The sequence below is a fragment of the Rousettus aegyptiacus genome, unplaced genomic scaffold, assembly GCF_014176215.1.
Source record: "Rousettus aegyptiacus isolate mRouAeg1 unplaced genomic scaffold, mRouAeg1.p scaffold_m13_p_11, whole genome shotgun sequence".
NCBI lineage: Eukaryota > Metazoa > Chordata > Mammalia > Chiroptera > Pteropodidae > Rousettus > Rousettus aegyptiacus.
Window position 1 is genome coordinate 91,240,668 of NW_023416286.1, and position 24,672 is coordinate 91,265,339.

At 47.3% G+C, this 24,672-nt stretch overlaps 1 protein-coding gene across 10 annotated transcripts in view; it reads right to left on the reverse strand.

Moving 5' to 3' along the window:
* The window catches only part of ENOX1 (ecto-NOX disulfide-thiol exchanger 1), a 436,596-nt gene that overhangs the window by 135,107 nt on the left and 276,817 nt on the right, over positions 1-24,672 (reverse strand). For all 10 annotated transcript variants that reach the window (XM_036228929.1, XM_036228928.1, XM_036228932.1 and 7 more), the window contains 2 exons: positions 17,950-18,096; positions 17,002-17,139 (listed from right to left, as the gene is read on the reverse strand). In XM_036228929.1, the coding sequence (XP_036084822.1) occupies positions 17,002-17,139; positions 17,950-18,096 (285 nt within the window). The remainder of the gene's footprint in view (positions 1-17,001; positions 17,140-17,949; positions 18,097-24,672) is intronic.

The following is a 24,672-nucleotide window of genomic DNA, read 5'->3' on the forward strand; positions in this document are numbered from 1 at the left end:
GAGATGCTTATTTGTAAAAACGAGGCAACGATGACACCTGCTTCATTGCGTGAGCGCTAGAGGAGATGATAACAATAAGGCGCTTGGAGAAAGGTCTGGTGCGCACGCGGCAAACGTAAGCCACTGTCATCGCCGGCGCAGCTTTGCCGGGGACGCAAGCGCAGCCGCGGAGAACGGCCGGCAGCAAGCCGCCCCGGACCGTCCGGCCGCAGAGGCTCCCACCGTGCACGGTCCTCGGCAATCATTACGAAGAGGGTGGTCGCGAGCCCCGCTGTGACCTCACCGCGCCCGAGCGCGGAGGTGACAAGAGCGAATGCCGGATCGCCTCTGTGCATCAAGGAGAATATTCTCGAAATGATAATCGGATTTTCTCCTGGGTTTTCCTTGGTTCCTGCCTGGTACCGTAATTCAAAGCAGGCTGTTCCGTGCTCACTTCCTCGGGGAAGGGGACTCTGCAGAAAGCGCAGAGGAGAAGAAATGTGTCACGTCCTGGCACCGCGAGGCTGGGGGCTGGGTGCCTGACGCGTCGCCATTCACATTGAGGTTCCCTGACTTTCTGGATGCAGAGAAAGGCTCTCTGACTGATGCTCAAGGGGGTGCGTTCTCATGTGCATTTAAAATATTTCATGAATAAAGATTTAAAAGTAGTTATGAGCAGGAGAAAATTTTATCTTATGCCATCGATAAGCTCACAAGTATCAGAATAGTCTCAAGATTAATTTAGAAAGAAAACGTATAACGATTAAACTTCTATATTAAGGAACAATGCTATAAAAATGTTTCAAACCCTACCTACTATGAATAGTCACAAGATATATAGAACATAAAGGGGCAAAATTCCCAATATACGAAGAATCCTGATAAGTCAAAAAGAAAAAAAAAAGAGTACTCCAATAGGAAACAAACAGGGAATTCGTGAGAGAAGAAATAGATATAGTTAAGTAAGATCCGAAAAGGTTCAAGTTCATAGAGATCAGATTTGCAGTTACCAGAGGTAAGAGGAGGGGAACGGTGGTCAAAAGGTGTAAAATGCCAGTGATAGGAAAAGTAAGTGCCAGGGACGTAACGTGCGACGTGATGGCCATCCTGGCCCCTGCTGGACGAGTGACATGAAAGCTAAATGGCTAAATCCTAAGAGTTCTCATCACAAAGAAATTTCTTCCCTTTTTCTAAATACCTTATATGAGATGATGAATGTTAACTAAACTTATTGTGGTAATCATTTCATGATACGTGTAAGCCAAATCATTATATTGTACGCCTTAAACATACGCGGTGGTGTATGTCAATTATAGCGCAATAAAACTGGGGAGAAAAGATCGGAAAAGGTTCAAATAATAGCAAGATATTTTTTACATGTCTCGTTAGCAAATATTTAAAATGCAATAATATCAGATTTATCAAGGACCAACAATACGTGTGGCTAAGTCAATTATTATGTATCCAGAGAATATTTACTGACATGAGAAAATTGAACTTTTTCCCCATTGGTAAGAAAAAGTGATAAACACCTGTGTATTTGAAATGACATCGTATTTTTAATATTAAACACATTTGTTTATATATTTGTAGAAAAAGTGACCGGAAGGAAATCTAGTTATATAAGTAGTGGTTAATTCTAAGCCCCCACATTATGATAATATTTTCATCTTCGAATCTTTATGGATTCAAAATTTTTATAATAAAATCACTTTTATAATAAAATTTTTATAACAAAATTTTTATAATTATCATTAAAGTGTTAATCATAGTAAAACTTTCATCTGTAAATTTCAATTTTTTTTATCCTTTAACTCCATCTTTGATGTCACATGGGTGAAAAAGGATTCACATCGCATGTCCTTCCGGGTCATTTACCATGTCGCGACGTCCTGAGGACGTATAAAATCTTTCCGTAACAATTTTGTTGTTGTGTTCCCAAGAGGATTATTTAAGATGGGAGGACAGACCTATTGGAAAATTTAGCTTTACATAAACTCATTTTTAGAACTAGTAGTCCAGTTCTGCAAGGGCAGACTCCTCTCTATGATAAAGGAACGAAGGAAACACAAATTACACAACCGCATTAACGGATCGTGACTTTCCCCAAGCAAGATGGCAAGATGTGCTTCATAGCTGCTTCCCATTCGGCAGTTTTGTAACGGGGGGGAAACGGATGGAAACTAATATTCACCAAAGAACAATATCAATAAACCGTTTTTAACCACCCATTGTTGACTTGGATGGAAAGTTCTCAGCTGTTTGTTTGGAAAATTAAGAAATTAGAAATAAAGTTACTTTTAGGCAATGGTAAGAGAACATAATGTCTTGGTGACAGTCCCGTCTGTGAAATTAACTGTGAAACTTTATTTATTTTAGAAATTCTCCTTAGCTGTTCTTTTAAAATGTTTTGAACTGATTTGAACACATTCTAGTTTATTTTTTGCAGTAGCCTTTGATCACAAGCTTTCAAATTCCTACTGGGAATTAGAGTTCGAATATTAAAATTTGACCCAATAACATTATACAAAAGAGCTTGTATAAGCTTGAACAGTTTTTAAAAAATGGAATGTTAAAAAATACATACCATTGAATTTAGAGGCGGGAGGTGAAAAAAAATCATATGAGAGTTTTAGACTCCTCTAAAGCAAATACTTAGCAATGTATTTTCTACCAGCAAATATTACTAAATGCCTCCTATGCGCCAGGCATTGTTTTAAGAGCTGGCGAGACAGCTTTGAACAGGGCTGGCTTGCTCCTCACTGTCCGGAAGCTCATGTATTAGTGGGGATTGACTGATAGAACATAAACAATAAGAAGGTACCTCGAGACGGTGTCTCACCCTAAGGAGAAAACCATTCGGCTGGTCAAGGAAAGTCTCTCTGGGGACGAGACTTTCGATCTGAGGTCCTGATAACAAGGAGCCAGTCAAGGGAGGCGAGATGATTTGGCAGAGAAGATTCTAGGCAGAGGGAACAGATGTAACGAAGGCCTGCGGGCAAGCTGAGCATGTTCTAGAACAGAAAGGAGGCCAGAAGGGAGAGGAGGCCACCAGCAGGACTTGGAGTGGTGCTCCCGAGAGCCACCTCACCTCGCCGTTTAACAGGATAATCCCTCTTATGCCTACCGACTTTCTGCTTGAGCTAAAAAGAAAGATTCGAAAACTTCTGTAAATATTGTTTATTCTAAGTGCCAGAGAATACATAGATACACACACATACTTATGTATATATACATATATATATACACGTTGCTATATAAAATATGCATGCATGTTTATAAACACACTATATACACATGTACACATGTGTATAAAGATGTACACACACATACAGGCACACACATGCATGCATGCAGGTGCTTTTGAGCATTTGACAAAAATGCAAACCAGAGAACTAGTGTCTTAAAAATCATGGCAGAGGAGACAGCCTGGAGCACTCGTGGTCTGTAAGGACTTTAAGCAGAAGGGCAAAGTTAGCCGTGGGGGGTGGATGCTTCCTCTCCACCTGGAGTTGCTTAGAATGTCAGGGAAACCAGAGATTGCTGACAGAAGACACATGCGTGGCGTGAATGGGCATACTCTGAAAACGGCAGCGGGACCATGCTGACCAGCACGAGACACGGAGTCAACAGTGACAGTGTCTCGTGGTCCACTCCTTTGGGCGTGAAGCCGGTTGGTCAAGGGATTCAGCACGGCACGGCTGACAATATCAACTGCACACCTGTGTGTGCCCAGCACTATGCAAAGAAGTGTACTTGCTCACAAACTATAAACCTACTACGGAGAAAAGGCGTGATGGTCCCAGAGAGAGCAAGGGGCATGACTGAGGCTGGCCAGTCCAGGGGGTGGGGGGCAGGGAGGTGGGGGGGGGAGGCTATTCAAATGAAGTGGGACTTGAGGTGTCTTCAAAGGAGCTGGCGGGACTGAGACAGGTGGAGATGTGAGGTGGTGGGGCGTCTGGATCATTAACGGCTCAGCAAGAGCAGTTCAATCCGATCCAACTGCGATTCTGGAAATAGCGCCTAATTATTAACTGGAAGGTGGAAGAACAGAAGACAGAGCTCTGGTATCACTGCCAGGCTCCCGTCTGGCGGCGGGAGCATCAGGGGGGCCCTTTCAACTATGGCTCCTGGACAATAAAGAGACGCGACTTTTGCTAAGTAAATCGGCAAAAATAACTTCAGAACCGCCCGGAGTTAGCAAAGATGATAAGAAAGAAAACATTCGGGCACATCTGAGGAGAGTATAAATTGTCAAACTCTTTTAAAAGTAGTTTCGTGATGTCTCAAGAGTACCCGAAGTGACCGTATCATCTGTTCACCTGGAAATGGACCTTAAAGAAACATTCCAAATGGGAAAAAAATGTCAGAGCTCCTAACTGCAGAGTTATTTCTACTGTTTGAAACTGGGAACAGCTTGGGCTACCACGGAGTAGTCAAAGTAATGCAAATAGATGTGTGAGATCATTTTCGCCATGGAGACAGTGCAGGGTAAAACCACTTTAAATAGCCACCCTTGGTGTGAGTGTGAAATGGGTTCAGCTTTCGTAGAGAGCAATGTTGGCAGTATCGAAATTTGAAATCTACACTCCTCTGATTCAGCTCTAGAAAGTGAGAAAAGAAAAATAATCAGATAGTTAAAACACTTCAGTACTGATCCCAAGGCGTCTCTTGATTTCCTTTTTCGAGTTGAGTAACACGCAACACATTCGATCCTTGAAAGGGCAGCACGGGAGATATTATCGACATTCCCGTTTTCTAATGAGGTCGCAGAGATGAAGGGACTTACCCATTGTAGCCTTAAATTCGCATACGTGGCAAGTAAAGTCAAATATTTTATGAGCGTTCCACGATGCGAATGGTGGGAATTTCACAGGCTAATACGATCATCTTGTTTATGTCAAAAAAAAAAACAAAAACCTCTTTGTTTAGGCACAGAACTCCATTCACAGAGGCAAATCACTAGAGTCTGTGGAAATAACAGCCGGCCTGTTCTTTCTGGTGGAATAACAGATAACATTGACCCGAGTGTGTTTGGCGGGGAGGGAGGCAGGGAAGGGGGGAGGGAGAGGGAGGATCTGGTGGTCCTCTGACCTAGCACCTGTGAAAGAACAAACAAAAATAACTTCTGTGCAAATATAAGATGCAGCGTGAAGGCTTACGGGAGGGGACCGAGAGAGCGACTCTTCACGAGTATTGTCTACAGGTGGAGAGCAGGTTCCAGTGGCGAGGTGAGGCAATATTGTTTCGCGGCAGAAGTCATGATTCTCATCGTTTCTAAGAGCCATGCGGACTTCAGTGGGGTTCGCAATGATCAATTCATTAACCAAGGTAAATATTTAGAACGAGTTACAGCACGGAGATAAGAAATCAAGGCATATAAATGAGCTTTAGACACGTAAAGTCACTCTACAGAGACAGACTCCAAAGGGAGAAGTATCAGGTGCACCGGACGGCTGTGCCCAGTAATTACTTCAGGGCACACGTATTGTAATTGTAATTGTTCTGTTATTCATCGAGGGAAATGTCTGCAAGAATTCACTAGTTATACGACAATTTTGGAAAGTACAAGGCTCTCGGGCAATGATGTACTTCGAGTTTTAAAATCCTTCCTCTCAGTGGCTCATGATCTGACCTACTATTTTTCTGCGCCTCAGTTTCCCAATCCATAATATGGATGGAAAAGCTCCGCCCAAACCAGGGGTTTTGGGGCTCCTCGATGACTTTGCTTTTTATATTCACCCCTCTCTCCAGTCAACAGCTCTTCCTGTCTGTGGCCATTTCCGAAAGTTGATCGTTATGCCCAACTTCGTCTTAATTTCCTCTTGATCCCACCGTGTCTCCCTCAGGTTACTTCTGAATTTACCCACCCCTGTTTCTAGACAAACATCCTCAAAGAGCTGACGGTGCGAGATGTTGCTGCTTTTCATTCGTCGTTATCTTTCTTTCCTTCTGTCTCTCCCTCCCTCCCTCCCTTTCTTCCTTCCTCTCTTCCTCTTGTTTTTTTTTTAAAGGGGTTTAATAGTTGATCCAAACTTAAATAGGAAATAAAAATGAAAAATAGTGACTCCGTCGATAGATATGTGGGCCCCGTCACCAACCACAGGCGAAGTCCTCCGCGCAGCCCTGCGTGGCCCTTCATAAGGACCCTGTGCCCCGTCTCACTTGATCCTTATGATCCCTTACGATCTTTAACTCATAAACCTGGCTTCTGCCCGATGACTGCACCGAAGGGCTCTTGCGAAGGCCAGCAGTGGCCTCCCCCGTGGCTATCTTTGCACTCGACCTCTCAGCGGAAACGGACTCCGCCGGCGGCCGCGTGGCCGAGCCCCTGGCGCGGCTCCATGACGGCACACGCTTCTGACTCCCTTCCACGTTTGCGGCTGCTTTCGCCCCTCGACGCCCTTCAGGGCCTTACCCGCTTCTTCCTAAACCTGAAACGCTGGAAACTCTCCACGTCCACCCCGGTGCCTTGCCCCTCCTCTGTTCCCCTCGTGGCCACGGCGGCGACCACGATCCACCTGCCAGCGCACGCGGCAGTCTCCGTGTGCGGCACGCGCCCGGGCCACGCGTCCGGCCCTGCAGACCCGCCCTTGGCATCTGCCGTCTTCCTGGCACAACTCAGATCCCCCCCGAGAGCCCGCGGCCGGGGCGCACGAGCCGGGACGCGTGAGTCTCCCCGCATCGGTCCTCCCGCGAAACGCCGTCACCGTTCATGTACCCGGCCGCTGAAGGTGGGGATTTGGGATTCGCCCCGATTCCCCCTTCTCTCGTCTGGTCATGAAGTCTGAAGGCCTCTCCCTCCAAACTGTGTCACGGCGCTGTCCCCACATCTCGGACCTCACTACCGTCTCCCTAGATGTGGCCACACTCATTGCTCATCCGGACCCGCGTAGCCTCTCTGCTCATCTCTGGTTTCCATTCTCCTTCGGCGTTCACATTAAATCACGGAATCCTTCCGAAGCCGTGTGACTGACTGAATGAACAAGCAAACTTTAATTTACCTTACGATGAAATCCAAACTTCTCCCCGGGACCGACGAGACCCCTAACGCCCTCCTCAGAGTCTTCTTGGAACGGCCCCGCCTCGTCCGCTAAACCCGCCGTGCGGCACCTGCTCCTCCTGCCCTCGGCGACCCGCCCCCCGCCAACACCCTGCCTTCCGCCCCCTCCGGGGCCGGCTCCCCCACATCCGTCGCCATCTCAGCTTGAGTTTCGTTTCCATGGAGAAGCTTTCCCTCATTACGTGATGATGCATGGTAGATACGCCCCCTCCGCTTAAGCTCTGCCATTGCGGGGTCCCAGTACAGTAATCATTGTCATTATTACGTATCATTATATTGTGATTATTATAATTCGTAATGACATAATCGTTCATTTGTTTACTAGCTCTCTCCGCCCTCAGAGTATGAGCTCTATGAGGGCAGGAATGATTGTAGTTCTTCGCAGTGAAAGGCAGTGAACAAATATGGAAGGAAGGAAGGAAAAAGGGAAGGGAGGGTGGGAGGGAGCAATGAAGGAAGAAAGGAAGAGAGGAGAAAAGAAATAAAGAGGAACGCTGTCAAACTATGGCATTAGAAACAGTATGGCATCCTCAAAAGGAAGGGGGCTATATGATATTACCTCAAAAATTCAACTGTTTTTCTTGAAAGTAAAATTTTTAGTTTCAACATGTTCTGTACATTTAGGTTGTATTTTTATAGACACATAAAGATCATAATATGTTTTCCCTTAAAAGCTACTGATTTTTTTACGAACTTGTTTTTCCTTCATTCAAAGTGTGAAACGAATGCCTCTCCCGAGAAGTATTTGAAAGACGCCCCTCCTCTGCGTGCCTTCCTCTGTCCTCGGACTCGACAGTCAGCGTGAGGCCGCTGGAGCGGGGTGGGTCCCCTCGCTTGGCCACCGTAAGCCGGCACCAAGGAGTCTGAGACAAAACCGGGCACGGCCCTGAAGGCATTTCTGATATTTTGCATTAGTCATTATAAATAATTCCCATAAAAAGGTGAACCGCAAATAATAGAAGGAAAGAAAACAGAGCATCGTATGTTTTTGAATGGCTGCTGGACAGAAATCCGTTTTCAGCCAAAACACGACAGCACTTCACACCTCTGACACACAGTTGGCTGGAGATACAAGTGCCTGGCAACGAGGAACATACACCCTTAGAGCTGCCTGCTGTGGGTACTCAGGCCCGAATCCTGACGAAAGATAATCATAAGCCTTTAAGGAAGGGACTTTTTAATGTCTTCTTTTCAAGTAAGAGAAAAAGGGGGCGTAAGATTTATACCACTGTAATAACAGTGGGCAAAGGCAGGAAGAAATCACAGGCAAAAGGGCCTTTTAGCACATTTACCGAAAACGAATGCATGACAAGCACTGAGCCGGGCGGCATGGGGCAGACGAAGGTGAATAAAACATAGCTCTTCTTCTTAAACAGCTTATCATTAAGCAGAAAATCCAAATTATTGGAAGGAAGGAAGGAAGGAAGGAAGGAAGGAAGGAAGGAAGGAAGGAAGGAAGGAAGGCAGGCAAGGTAGGTGAATGGACAGATGGATTGGCAGAGAGATCCAGCACGAGGAAAGGATGAATGGCTGAGCATTGCCTACCAGGAAAAAGAAAGTGATAAGAATAAAAAATGAAACAAGAAAGAGTTAAGGAGACTCCGATTATAAATGTGAAGAACGTGGTTCGTTAAATTTATCTGCATCTCAGGTGCCTTGTGAACCATCCATAGGATTTTCCTTTATTTTAATGTACACGATATTTTTTAAATTTAATTTCAGGTGCACAACATAGTGATTGGACATTTGCATAGCTTACGAAGTGATCACCCTGATAAGCCTAGTCCCTACCTGGCACTGTACGTAGTTATTACCATATCATTGACTATGTTCCGTACTCGGTACTTTACATCCCCTACACAGAATTCTTACAGCGAATGCGTGGCAAGGGTAGTCTCCTGTTGATTAAGTCTGTGCTTAAACGGCCAAAGCCAGAGTTCGGTTGTTCCTTTATGACCAATTTCATTCAGCAGCAGACACAACGGTGCCCCCAAACCTGGCAAGCTCTTCTCGGGCCTGGAAGGGGAGAGGCATTCCTCGCAAGTCGCTCAAAAATGGAGAGAACAGTCAGATACACTGCTCTGCAGAAGTCACCTAGACCCTCTCCAGACTGCTACCTCCTCGCCCACAAAACCGAAGGGCTGGACCAGGCCTGCATCCCCGGACGGATTCCCTCACGTTTATGCTGCTGCTGGCTGCGCGGACTGCTAGGCTGGGATGTAGGGATGTGTCCTGCTTCGGCAGGAGAGGACCTGATAGGTCAGAAATGCCCGCTGCGGACGGCTTGGGGACAGCGTAAGACAACGCACGTCTGCCGCTACGGATCAGGCCGCCGAGATTTAAATGAAATACTAGATCCGGAATCTCTCCGAAAAAGTCAAACACTGAATGCCAGGATGAGGTACCACTATCTAAAGTCCTTCTAACTCCCAAATCTTATTATTCCTCCCGAGCCGGCACTGTCATCGTCCCAGACGAGGGAGACTGTGTCACGATAAACCCCTGATCTCCCACACATCATTAATTTTTTGCCCCAAGTCTCGTTAACATGATTGGAACAAACGTGGCCTCATTCGCTCTTCCTTCCTGACCACGGAGCCCAGCAGGTGACTGTTTAAAACAGGAATCTCATCGTCTCGGTCAGAGGAGGAGCCCGGCTCACCCAGACTGCGAGGCGTGGCCCCGACGCCGAGCTGGGTCTCGTCCTCGGCTGGAGCGCGGGCTCTGGGACCAGCCAGGGCCTTGCGGAGGGAGCGAGGGGAGGAAGTGTACAGTTCTGGCTCCTTTCTAACCACGTTCTTCCAGAGTTCCGAATTCTGTTTCAGGAACTCTAAATTCATAGACCAGATATAGCCGCGATGAAAAGCCATCGCACATGAAAACACACAGGGCCGCTCGTGCAGGATTGTAGATGCTTTGCACCCCGTCACCTCACACTGGTAGGAAAAACTCAAGACGCAGGACGCCCTGCCCACGCTCGTCCTGGGATCGTGGGAACCGAGCCCCTGGGCCTCCTGGACCCACACCGCCGCTCGCTTCCTGTTCGCCCTCGGCTCCTGGGTTCTCAGCAGATGCCGCGGCTCCGTCGAAGGCCCTGGCACCGGCAGAAAGCTGTCCTTCCGTCTCCTGCAACCTGTTTCTTCAAAGCCTGGAAAGATGGGCGTTTCTCACGATGATTCTGCTACGTCGCTCACGAGGCTACGTGTGTGATTCTCTGCGGGTGCTTTCTGGGTCCATTAAAGAACACACACGCAAACGAACGAAAAACGGCGTCGCCACCCAAAAGGGGACCCTCGGGACACGGAATCGCGCCCTGGGGCTCCCGCTAAGCTACCGGCTGGCGCCATCCCCCCCGGCCGCACCTGGGGGTCGGCGCTCGAGCCTCGTGCGCGGCCCCCCCTGGCGTCGTCTCCCCCTGCGTCCCCGACGACCAGGATTCTCCTCAGTCACAGAACGTCCGCGCGTTAAGGGCCCCTGGGCCCCCGGAGAGGGCGCGCCTGGCACTGCGGTGGCCACGTGGCCACCGTGCGACCGGGCGCAGGCCCTCTGCTTACTCGTGTGGCAGCGACTGGCCTTCCGTGCCCTCGCCCCTCTCCCCGTCCTCTCTGGTCGGCCGGGGCCTGCCACCCCGGGGCTCGCCGCCGCGCTCCGACACAGCCTCTCTGGCCCGCGCCTCCCCTGGCCGGGTCCCAGCAAGACGGCCCGGGAATGCCGGCAGGCGAGATCAGGCCCCAGGCCCCCTGCCAACCCCACCCCACCCCAGCCGCGACCTCTGGCCCCGGGACACCCACCTTTCAACGGCCGACAGAAGCCAAGGCCCCCGTCATTTCAGGCCTTTGCACAGGACGTGTTCCGCTTTTAGAATTTTCTCATTTTCCCCAATTCCCTTCTTCTTCCTGCTCTTCCCACCTGCTACCTGGATCACCCTAATTTATCCTTCGGGTCTTGGCCTAAGTACTGCCTCTTCGCAGGAGCCTTTTCTAAAGCCCCGCCGGGACCGCCAGGCTAAGCTGGCTGGCCCATCCCTCTTCCTGGAACATCCTGCAATTATAATTAAATAACACGTGCACAGTTACTTAGATAACATCTGCTTCTTTGGAAAGGTGCATTCTCCACAGGAGCATCACCTGTCTGCTGTGTAAACTGCTGTTTCTCTAGTGCCTTGTAAAACGAGCGGTGTGTGTTGAACCTTCAGTCACATTGTCATGAATGAATAAAAATGCCAATGTGCTGTCCTAACGTCCCGGGGAGAAGAGGGTAAATAACTGTGCAAAGCGTAAGGGAACTGTCAAGGATCCAGGAAATCAGGTGCATAAATTACGAAACGGACGTCACGGGCCTGTTTGTTTTCTGACACTTGATAATAAGAAATCTTTCGACAGATGGAAAAGAAAAACAGAAGACGACTCCGGGCGTCATTTATCGTCAACCCCAAAAACGACACGCCTGGCTATCTGTACCCCCTCCATCACGCCTGTGTCAGAGGCTGCCGCCATGAATATCGGAAGGGACTGAAGGAAGGAAGTGTGCTGGTTTGAGTACTATTTTAGTTTTCGAAACAAGCATGTGGGATGCGCGGTGGACAGACAGACCGTGCGTGCGCGTCTGTGTGAGCTGATGGGATGGGTCCGGGCGCAGAACCCGAGGTCGCGCTGCCGTTCATCGAGGACCACTCGTCTCGTTTCGGACCTTGGAGCCCAGGAGCGGACAGGAACGCAGCGGGTCCAGAGAGCCAGCGGGGAAAGGACAGGTCTGGAGACGCGGCTGGAGGTCGGGCTGACACCGGAGTGAGCAGCGAGGGGCTTGTTTCTAATTCTGTAGCAAAAGCATGGCCAGTGAGGAGTGGTGCCCGGGTCATCGGGGGCCGGCCACGCGCCGAGGCCACCAGGGCGACCCCTCCGCCGCCCTTTCCTTGTGAGCTCTAGACGCTTCCATCTGACTGCCTACCGCCGGCTTCCTTTCAACAGCGTCTTCAAACCCAACGTGCCAGAAAGGAAACTCGCCATCATGCCCCTGCTCAGGAAATGGCCCCACCATGGACGTGGCTTCCAGAGCTAGGGACCCGGGAGTCACGGTGGACTCTCCCCGCTCCTAACACGAATTCCTGTTGTTTCTACAACGAATGTCTCATGGGTCCCTGGGCTGCCCTCCATCTCCATCGCCACGGTCATTACTGCCATGACGATCTCTTATCTGAGTAACGGCGACCACTGGCCACCCGAGCTCTCGGCCGCCCACGCTCCCATCGGTTATCCGCAGGGCTTACAGGAGCGCTCTGTAGAAGCACGGCTCTAATCATACCGCTCCCCTGCCCGGCACTCTTCAGTGACACCCGACGGCACCCTTTATCTGTAAGCAGCAGACCCACTTATCATGCCGATTGGTACTGGCTTTCTTTACTCTTCTCTGTGTCTCCCACTAGGCTCTCGAGCATGAGAGGACGGTCTACGTCTTGTATTCCCAGTACTCAGCACAGTGTCTGGCTCAGCAAATCCCAGTTAAGAGAGTGATGCTTCAGGAGATGAAAGGATTTCACAAATGCCTCTTCAATTCCGGGCATATTAAAGAGGATAAAGGTGTTCCTGGGAGGATTATACAACCCAAGACAGGGAAAAAAAGGAAAAAAAAAATATTTGCGGAAGCAGAGAGGAATTAAAATGGGTGGAAGCATCAGTGAATGAGAGAGAAGAAGGAAGAAAGCAGATAGGGGACTGTCACCCGCCTTAGCCTCCCCACGGGTCTTAAAGCTAAGTTCTTCTCAGAGTGGCCGGGAAGAGAGGCGGTGACGGTAAGCTCGGAGCTTCTGAAGAAGAGACCGCAAAGGATAAGCCAAGAAACAACGCGGAGTGTTCACAGATACTTATGAGTCAGGACATTCTTTCATTGACCCCAAGTTCATCCCCGAGGGGTGCGTGGCACTGTCTTGCATATAACCCTTTCGTAGCTAATAGGGGGGCACGATGCTTTTTCGGAACATGTATTTGAAACATGGCAAATGGCATGCTAAGGAACTTGGGGGTGAAGCCTACATGTCAAAGTCATTAACAGCTAAGGAGGGGCTCGTGACATCAGGAAAGGGAATGTCAAAAAGTTTAGAAGCGGTGACAGCTCTCTTGGCTGAAAACCCACTCCTCCTGGGATGTAGTGTCTTATCTCTTCACCTCCCAGCCTTCCCTAACACGGCTCGTCTCCTTCTAAAATGTACTTTCAATAGATCTTAGCTTTTCTCAAAAACAAACAAACAAAAAGTTTAGAAGAAAGCAAAGTAAAATCTCGTGGCCAGAGTATGTCCGGGGAGTGTTACCAGTCCCCGCGAGGGCCCGGGCTGGAAACTTGAAACCTGGGACCTCAGCTGTTGGTTTTCGACTCTTCCAGTTGATGAGTATAGCTCTGGAAAAGAAGCCAGGGGACACGGGGAGGGAGCAGCTGGTCACACGGATGGTATCAAAGCTCGGGATGTGATATTCTGGATTTCGGCTCACGACACCAGCGGTGGGGCCCCTGGGCGGTGACGATGTGTATGACAGACAACCGGGAAGGCCGCGGGCAGCACCTGACCACGAGAGACTCAACTGGAAACTCGAGGTCAGGGAGCGACACTGTTCGGCGAAGGCCCGAACCAACAAGATTGTAAACCGGGTCCCAGGGAAGGTGTCGCATGTGGCGAAGATGGACTGAAAAGGGCCTCCACGGCTGATGAAAAAATTCGGTGTAGATGGCTCTATTCTAGTGTCTCCTGAGATACGAACAGATACCTTTTTTTAAAAAAAAAGCTAAGGCAAGTTTGGGGAATCCCATGTACTAGACACCACTCTTTGAAATTGCGTGTTGCATGTCAGCATAGCAAACGCTCTAAGGAAACTTATGAAAAAAAGCAACCTTCTGAGTTCAACCCAGACCTTAGGCCATGTAAATACTTGTACGACACACGCGCCACCGAACAACGAGGGGACACGGGTGCCCCAACAGACCGGTTTAGAAAACCCTGGCTCTGCACTAACGCACAAAATCTCGATAATACGAACAAATCCATGACAACAACAGCAACGACAACGACGACGACAAGTCCACAAGACTAAAATTACGGGGAATTAAAAAAAAATGTGAAATCGTCACATGGAGGTAAATATCGTCGCACACACAGAGACTTTGGAAGAGGCGACTCGGGGCTAGAGTATAACAATATGACATAGTTTGGCTGAAAGGAACTCATGGCATGCAACGCCGAGGAAGGTTAAGAGGGGCGCTCGCGAAGGTCGGGGCGTGGCCGCGGCGAGGCGCGCGTGGGTGAGGAAGCGGGAAGGTGGAAGGGGGGTGACCGGGGGTCCGCTCTACACGCCAGGACGGCGCGTGGGGTGCGGTCTGCCTCCCGGGACATCGGCCTTGCTTCGCTGCTCCATTTAAGAAACAGAAGAAGGAGTCAGGCATGGGACTCAGTGGCGGCTTAAGTTTTTTAACAAACGTGGGAAGAGTTAGTTGGTCATTTAAGAAAATACCAGAAATGTTCGGAGAAAGCCAAGTGCTCATAAACGCGAGCCCCTCCCTAATCCCGCCAGAGATGTTTTAGAGATTCCTTGGAAGGAGGGGTACACGAAATGATCTTTGAATCCCTCCTGAGACGTTCGAGACTATCTCTTCACACCCGACAGCCGCGCTGGAGAATTCCAGAAGGGGCCCGCGTGGAAACTGACGGAGAAAGCAACCTGCTTGGCTCTCTGGCTATGCTGGGAAGAGACGGACAGCAGTGTCTTATGGAAGTTACCATATTCAAATCCGACAATGGGCCCGTGAAAGAGGTGCAATCATCGTTTTCGAGAAAAGGTGAAATGCTTTTACATGCTCGAAGAGAATAAGTTTGCCAAAGGCACTTGGCCAGTAAGAGTGAGAAAATGCAAAAAGCCTACATGTAAAACTCGAATGGTTCCGTAGGCTGGGAAAGATTTAGTCAACGGAGGATTTACAACGTTTTAATATCAAACGAAAAATGGGAAAACAACGTAGAATCAGGTGCTAAAAATGCGTAATAGAAAATCTTATATTTAATATGATTAAAATGTTTGCACAGAAAAAAAAAAAAGACTGTGAGAAAATACAGAAACACCAGTTGAATAAGACAGAACCTGACCGTGAGATAGTGTCAAGGCACAAAGCTGTCTGGCAGGCCCGAGAACAATGCAAGGTGCAATTCAATTGGCAGAGTAAGGGAATGAAGAAGGGATGTCCAGGAGACCCCGAGGGGCTTAAAATTCAGTTTACGCAGTTTGGCTAATACAGAAGATAGAGAGTGTAATTCGGGGCAGATACGGTAAATTTTCTACAATGAGGAAGGCTGTAATTCTTTTCATGGTAAGTTGGTGAGAAAATCATATGTTGGTCATGGTTAAAAATGTCAGAAGACTCAAAATAATAAGAAAAAATAATGAATTTTTGAGGTGTGGCGCACTCTGCAAGTCACACACCACTTTCTGGGAGAAGTGGGAATTAGAGACAAGAGCAATTTCTGCCATGTGAAGATTTCAATTCGGCAGCTAAGAAAATGTGGGCGACAAAAATACAAGTCTTTACTCTTAAGTCATTAGAAAAAAGTATCCGTCTAGATTAGCTTCAGAGAAAAGGGGTCTGCGTAAATGCACTTTCAAACCATAGAGAATCTCACCCACGTACACCCACATATGTCCCGCAGCACACTAAGCTTCAGTTGTGTGAATTCTACAACATTCCGGAGAATTTTATATATAATCCGAAGGATGTTCTAGAGCTCAATCTTTGACCTTCCTTGTCCTGTCTCCCACTTTCCCCTGCCTCCGGTCCTCTTTCGCGTTCTTTCTAGTTATATTAAAGAAGAACTATCTACACTTATCTATATGCATGTGTGTGAATACATATGTGTTTGTATATACGTACACACATGGTAATTTACCACAGCTAGTTTAGACTTCCGCTTCTATGAAGACTATTGACAGAAAAAAATTAAAAGGAAAGAAAGAAACCAAATGCTTGGTCAACTCGACATAGAGCACATGGGCCCACGGGGGTGGAACTTGTATAAAAACTGACTGTCACCTCGCCATGCACATTCTGGAAGGGCAGGGACCGGAGTCACTGTATCGGGCCAGCGTCTCAATAAATACGTGGTGAGTAAGCGAGTGAATAAGTGAATATTGAAAATTTCACGTCTTTCCAGACAGTTCAAGCCATCTCCCTGATACCATTTTCCCTCAGAGCCCCAGGAATGGATTCTTCTGGAAAGTACTACACTGCTAACCTGAACCGCCCTCTAACACCTGATTCTACACATCATCTTTGTCACTGGGTTTTTCAATTTAGGGTGACATGCTCCTCAAGGATACTTATGTACGTCCATATTTCCCAAAGCTCTTGTTACAGGGCACGTGGAAAAATCGCAAAAAAAAAAAAAAAAACGTGTATTAAATTAAACGATGACCTTCTGCTTTGCAACACTGCCGAACATCTTCCCTACCGAATGCATTAAATCACGATTCCGAGGTGCGGCGGAAAGACAAGGTGCTGGCAAAGTCACCTGAACGCTGACTCTCTGCTTTTAAAACGGGAACACGGACAAGAATGACAGCAAGGGTCCGCCCATCTCCAAGAGAAGACTGTGGAATCAAATGGCGTGACGTGTGGGAGAGGGTTTTGCGAATGGGAAGGCAAACGTGAGCCCTCCGTTGCCCAACTTAAAACACGAAGTTGGCGCCGCAGTGCCACAGACGAGGGACGTTGCCTGTGGCTCTTTTTTTTTTTTTTTTTGGAGAACGGCTCTCAGGCGGAACGGCACGGTGATGGGGAAGAGGATCTCGAGCACGGCCTGCCAAGCACGCCCCGGTCGTAAATCGCAGACCATGTTCGACACTTGTGTGCGGAGAGATTACCCAGCACCTGTCACCCGCCCGCTCCGGCACGGCCGCCAGAGTCTTCAGACCCAGGAGAAAGCTTACCAGACACAAGCTGCTGTCCGGGCAACCCCACGGGCACCATGCCCAAATTATTCATGGCGGTGGCCCAGGCTGTGGGATCTGTCATGGACATGTTGAGCTGGGTGGTGTCTATTGCTATACTCCCCAAACCATCGGCGGCTGCAGGGAGAAAAACAAAAAACAGAAACAAAAAACAAACGATGACTTAGAGTCAACAGCCAAGAGTGTTTGTTTGTTTGTTTGTTTTTACAGGAAATCCCGCTTCTGGAGATGGGAGGCTGCCTTCATTTACTGTAATCCCAATCCACAAAAAAACACGGCACCATAATCTACAGCAATTTTTCCTGCAGACCCAAACGTGAAGAGAGTCTGAACACACTGGGGGGGAAACCTGACACGTGGTATACATTACACAGAGAACGCCACGCGAGAAGCGCCCCTGGAAAAAAATGGGGGAATTGCTTCCTTCTCCCGGAGAAACGTCCGCTAAGGGCCAAGGCTCGGGGGCAAAGCAGGAACGCTCTCTTGGTAAAACATGTCAGGCCGACTGAGAATAAGCAAATGCATCTGTGTCTGAGGACAATCCTAGAGCAGGTGCACCTTTTAATTGTCTAACGGAATCTCTAAACTCGCTGTCAAGTCATGACACTGGCCCCGAGTGGATTAAGCGCTCCCTTGTAACACATCCCCTCCTTTACAAACTCTCCATCTTACATTAAAGGTGTCTGCCTCACGTGGCTTTTCCAAAACATTTCTTATAAGCACAGACTTTCATCAAAGCAAAATAAACAAATGACATCGAGAAATAGCGCAGAGCCCACACGCACACACACACACACACACAGAGCAAAAGACGTCAAATCTGACTTAGCGCTCGGCGGCGTTCCGGGCTCTGGGTTCATGGCCGGGCACGCTTTTCCACTAAGAACTCAAGACGCCTCGTGACCGGGGGCGGCCGTGGACATTTACCTGCAGCCATCATCTGAGGAAGCTGCTGGGGACAGCGGGCGATGCTTTCAACGCCACCTGCATCTACTATTGAATCGCGAGCATCCTGGGGGCCAGGAGCGCTTTGACGGCTGAGTGCTGGGTCCCCACGGAGAAGATCATCGGGTTCTGCAAAAGGGGAAAGGAGCAAGGTGAAACCGGCGTCACGACCAAGGGGGCCTTCCCTCCGGGGGAGAGCCACCGTCCGTCACACACAGCGGAGACGACCGCCCGGCCCGAGGCGGGGCGGCTGAGCGGCTGCCTGTGCTCAGCGGCTGTCCCCTGGCGTGGCTTCAGGGCCCTGGGAGATGAGTGGGTCACCTCTCGACCCGCCGACAGCCAGGGCTGGCTGCATAAACAGCCGTTTGCCAGAGCAGCCGGGGCCCGGCCTCCGACTGAAGAGACTCCGCTGCCGGGCTTATCAGGCCCCACACAGCCCCTGCCACGCACCGGACATCAATGAGCGGGCAGACGCGGGGCCGAGGGCGATTATGCCTTAAGTTAAAAACTTAATTGATGTTGTTATTTTGGAAGACAGTCATCTGTGAAATGTATTCAGACAGTGGGGGGAAAAAAGCAGGGAAGAGGAAGAAAAAAGCAAGAATCTCTTCACTGTGAGGCTGGGAAAGGAGCGAACCCCAATCGCAATAGTCAGGGAAGGAGAAGGGAAGAACAGTTTGCTGGACGGAGCGCGGGGAACAAAGGAAAAGCGTGTGTCTTGTGCATGCCTTTCAGTCCTATGGAAAGATAAGTGCCACTGGCCACGGTTTCCTCTAGAAGTGCACAGCACGTGTGCGTGCGTGTGTATCTGCACACACACACACACACACACACACAAGTATATATGTATTAGACTTTTCAAAGCATATTTCGAACAAAAACAGAAAACAATAAAACATCACATAATGCTGCAGAGGGCCCCTTCATGCCACGTTATCTATAAAATGCTCTGCCTTCTCTTCATCCTTAAAGATAACATTCACGCGTGCACATTTTAGGTGCATCCTCGCCGGTTCCAAACCGGGAGGCGAAACAGACCACGTTTCGATGGGTGAGTTGGGAAGTCTGACTTCACATTTGATGTAAGAATTGGATTTGAATATTTATTTCTACCTCGGTACATACTTGGAAATTTTTCTAAGCCATGGGTCTGATCACGGACATTTCAGAATTAGACGCCGTGGCCCGTTGGTCAGAGCACTGCGGTGTGAAGTTTGGCCCTTCTAGGGCGTACTCTTTTATTTCTTTGACTCTTAGGTGCAAGAATCAGTAACCCTTTCCACTCTATGCTGTCGATCAAAAATTTATTGCCAGTTAGGTATAAGTTTAATTCAAATGGAAGTTCAGGTTCAATATCTCAAGAACGGGGGGCGGGAGGGGGGTGGGAATGAGCAAACTGTTTCCACGAAGTCCACAAATCTCTAGCTCTCAACTAGAGGGGCCTGTGAGATCGTGGGGTATTTTCCCCCCATGGTCTGTCGGGAAGATGAGACATCTTCATCACAGTGCATTCATCATGCACGGGTGAATGACGCCAACTTTGGGAGCCAACTGGACTCGGGACGAATACTGTATACCTTGCAATTAAACCCTGCATACCGAATGAATTCAGAACTTGCTTACGTGTTGTGCATCAATTACCTCGGAGGATGGATGCCGTCGGACAAAGCCATCCTCACCATGTAAAACAGACTCCATTGCATTCATATGCGGCTAACCTTGAGCGACCCACGCACACCAGCAATATTTCTGCGACGAAACCCCCAAGTACTTCTTTCCTCTCGACCTCTTGAGCATTTCAAAACGCCAAAGCAGAGGCAGGCCAGAAAGCGTTCCTTCTTTTGCCCGAATGGCCCCGTAGTAGGCAGGGCCCCTTCGGATCATTGCAAGGTCGCTATGAATCTCACTTATCTCCCCAAATGCGGATTAGCTGGCTGGCTTCCTTGTAGCTCAGGTTCTCCCCAGAGAGGCAAGAATCACATTTTTTTTTTTTTCCCCTGTCCGATGAGTCTGCAGTTCTGGAACATTCTATCAGACAATGACTTGTGCTCCGCCAGCCTTGGGGTGCCGCACCATCTTGCTACGGTGTTGTAGGGATGGTGTTCACCTTCCTGGCTCTGCGACGGGCTGCTCCAATGACAGTTTCCCCCTTAGCGATGATGGTCTCCCAAAAAGGGACGTCGAGGGTCCCGGAGGCCCATAGCCTCTACCCCTGTTTTTCACTCCCACCTGAACAAATTGCTACTGTTTCATAAAAAAAAAAAAAAATTTAAATTTTTGAAGTATTGCTTTAGTGGTAAGACGTGGTTGGCAAATCAGAATTGGTCCTCTCATGGGTCGCTGACTTTTGATTTATTACGCCTCTTCCAGCTTCCGATCCAATGGTTTGAATGACACACAACTTCACGAGGCTGCCCTGTACCTAGAATGGTGACTTTAACGTACGTGCTGTCACGTGAGGGACTTCCAAGAGTCTCGAGGACGCCGCACAATGCTTTAAGAAATTAAACCTGACTTTATCACTTGGCTGAGAGGGAAGGCGATATTTTTAATTAATTACTTACTACCTGGTAAGTTGTGAATGGCCACGGGAACTGATTTTTGCTCTCTGTTTCCATCTATTGTTCCCAAAGAATGCCTGCCTTTTCAGATGATTCGAGATCACAGTGCCTAATTTTATCAGTCGAATCAATTTCTTTGCCTTAGTTTTTTTTTATTTCCAAACTATAGAAAGATTAATATTCTTAATGCCATTTATTTGTACGCAGAAATGTTGGTAGTTAAGAATGATGACTAATAAAGCACTTGGAATACAGTAGGAGCTAATTATTATTATTTTATTGGGAAGTGTCATGTTCCCATTAAGGTATCCTGGGATCTTTGTGTTCCGCTGGATAATTATGTAATTAATTCTCAAACAGTGAATAAAACTCGATGTTTCTAAAAGGAACTATTGCCCTACTTTTCCATGCCACACCTAAATTGTAGCAGAATATTTCTTCATTGTCCACGACCCCTTTATAAAATCATATAATTTAAAAGATGAATTTTTCTATGTTTTTTTTTCTTCCTATGCAACTACAAAAGCTTTCAAGAAATTCATGACCAATTGTGAGATTGGCAGTCTCCATTTATAGCTTTTAGCGAGGAAAGATCATCGCAAGCAATCAGAGGTACAAAATACCAAAAATAACAGTATGGCTTTGTCCAGAGTTCACCTGGAATTTAACCTGTTCTTTGTTAAGGTATATACTTTCATAACTGTTCGACAAGCTACAATTATGCTCAGGGTTGTACTGAGCTATGTCAATGAAGCGAATAGTTTTTGAAACTCACCAAGCCTATAAAAAACACTATTTGGCCTAAAAAAAAAACGACTCAGGATTCTCCCATTCTTAATAACACAACTCTTGCTAACTCTGTCCAACTGTAACAGGTTCCAAGGACACACATAGACACTCAGTAACAAAAGTCATCTGTAACTGTCCACAAAACTTAGATCCCTATTAAAGGGAAGTGGAGATTAAGTGTTGAAAATTCTTTTTTTTAAAAAAAATGATTTTGTTTGATGTAAGTCTTTAGGTTCGTGCCTACTTCAGGAGAAAAGTAATTATAGTGAGAAAATCAGATTTATTAATGCCTTGTCAAGAGCTGTTTCCAAAGGAAACTTACTTCATACAATGTCTGAAGCTTTCTGATTTTTATAAAAATTATTCATTAGCATCATCATGGTTTATAAGTATAGCAAAAAGAAAAATGTACTCTAATTCAAAGTTCTACTTTCTTCTTCCTTCATCAAGAGACTATCTCATTTTGGTTTTTATGTAATCAGAAGAATTCTTTCTTGAGGTTATCAAAATGTTCCACAGCTTAAAACAAAGGCAGAACTTTGTTAAACGGATGCTACTTATGTATCAACTCCATAATTGTTATACAATTTTCTATGAATAATAATGGGGACATTTCTGCTTCCTAGAATGGTAAACTAAGTAATTCAGACAATTCTTCCACTGAGGAATAAATAGTAAAGCCTAATGTCTTTCACTGGGTTTATAAAATTCTCACTATTCTCTCTACAAACACGAAAAGCGCCTAAAAGACATGCTCTAATTACTTACTAAGCAGGCAGCTGAGGACATGGGTCCTGCTAAGTGCTGGGTCCTTTGTTTTTCTGACCTTAGAGATGAGAAGAATCTGCAAGTTTGGGGGCAGAGTGGAATTGCTCTCCAAAAATACCACAGAAAAGGGCACCACAGATTAGTGCTTTGAGGGGGAAAAAAAAGGGACTTTTGTGGGCCCCCCATGGGAAAGGAAACTTCGAAGAAGGTCAATGACTAAGGCAAGATTTTCAAGTGGTTCATTGGAAAACACACAATGCAAACCTTTCCCCTGCCCCGCCTGCAGAAACGCCGGAGACGTCTACATCGGTCTTTAATCCTTAGATGGAGTAATTTTGGGGAGGCTTTAGACAAGAGGGTAATGAAGAGGCCGCTGACAACGGAGACTACGTAAGGGACAACGCCACCCAGCACGGCCCAGGCTTCAAGTCTGGCAGTAGAGTCTGGCCACGTTAGTGTTCCGATTGACGATGGCGTACGCGGATGACAGTGTGCGTCTTACAGCCCAGGTGTGTCGCAGGCTGTAACACCAGGTCTGTGCGACTTCACGCTGCGATGTGCGCACGATGACAAAAGCGCCTAACGGCACGTTTCTCAGAACACGTCCCCATCGTCGAGAGGCATGTGACTACGTGCTGGATGTCGGCTATTCATGATAAAAGTCTCCTGATTAACGGGGAGGGGAAAAAAAAAAGAATAAAGGTTTTGAAACAGAGGTCTGGATTAGGTTGTTAGATTTTATGGAGAATTAGATCTTACAGGAAATTTCCGAAGAGAGAACTGCAAAGTAGACATAAGAGATCGAATCAAGATAAAAAGATCTTTCTCAGCGACAGAGCGAAAAGTCACCTCGCAGAAATGACATGAGCAGAGGATGGAACTGGGCGAAGACCGATTCGGTCAGGGCCGAACCCGGCCCCACTTTACACCGAAGCCGGGAAATCAGAGGTCTCCTTCCATATCTGGCCTGTTGCTCAGACGCTCATAAAGTCACTGAACTCTTCTCGAAAACGTCACGAATTGGCACATATCACAGCACAGCGCACCTGAGGAGAGATGCCGCTCCTGCTCCATGGAGCTTTTACTTTGTCCTTTAAGGCAAGAAGACAAAAAAGATGATGTGTGCTCCCTCCCCTGAGCTTCCACAGCACTCCGAACCTTTCCAGGCACCAGCATCTGTAGCTCCATACTCCAATTAGCTGTTTATGTCTATGCCCCTAATAAACGACAAACTTAGAGTGATTAAGGAAACTAGTCATCTTAGTGTACCCTGCTCCCAGCAAGCAGAGTACCTGGAAGGTTCTCTCTCTCCCTCTCTCTCCCTCTCTCTCTCTCTCTCTCTCTCTCTCTCTCTGTCCCTCCCTCCCTTCCCTCCATCTCTCTCCATACGTAAACTACATTTGTAATATATATTATATATAACATATATTATTTTTAATATATTTATAAATTTATAATATATATCAAAATCATATACGAATTACATATATATGTTTTTCATACAAATGTAGGCACAGAAGAAAGAAAAGCAAAAAAAGAAAAATAAAAGGGAAAGAAGGAAGTAATAAAAGAAGGAAGGGATAAACTTCCGTTCCAGGGTCCGACCCCAGAGGCTGGGGGTTTGGAAGCTAAAGAACAGAAAAGGAGAAACCGCTGTTGGAAATGGAAACGCAGATGAATTTAAAGTGCCGAAGACAAAGAATTTTTAGACGTTAGCTCTTTCCCGAGAACCTTCTGCTGCACTGAACAAGTCATCCTTCAAGATCTGAGACTCCCCTTCCCCACCTCCCTGGCAGCCAATGTGGGGTCATGCCCAGGTTACAGCGATTGTTCTCCTTTTGTGAGATTTCTTGCAGCTGCTCTTTGAATGAGCCGAAATCTATAAATAACGGCATCTCCAGAACCATTACGCAGTGCATTAGTGTAACAGAGGCATCTACGAACAGCGTTCAAGAAGCGAAATCATCAGAAGGAAGCAAGAGTTTCAATTGGCAGGCGTCGCGGAGGACCAAAAGTGGACTTGGCCACCTCCCAGACACGACACGACATTAGGTCTATGATTACATCCTTCATCTTCCCACTTTGCCGAGCAGCCAACTTTAAACTACAAATCATTGTCCTTCCCTCTTAGGGAGAAAAGGGTTACTGAACAAATGATAAGCTTTCACCCATGACATGGCTGGCTTTGAAGAACTCAACACTGAGAGACAGAGCGAGCGAGAGAGAGAGAGAGAGAGAGAGAGAGAGAGCCAGAAGTCTCCCTCTGAAATCATGCAATCGGACAAAATAACCAAGTTGGCCACAGAGAAACAACTCTACGGGGAGGGTAGATAAAGCCAATTATCTTTTGATACCAAAAAAAAAAAAAAAAATTCTATCCGGCGTTACATATATAGTGCAAAGAAATGACAGAGGTAAAGTTATTTTGTTTTCAGAAAACCTCTGCTTTTAAAAAATTACACTTTGTATTTCTCAATTGAACATAATAATAAAAGAGAAAGCTCGAGACATTAGGGATAAAGTACTTCTCTTTCTATTAAAATCAGCAAAGAAAAGGAAAGAGGACTGGAAATGCTACTATGATAAT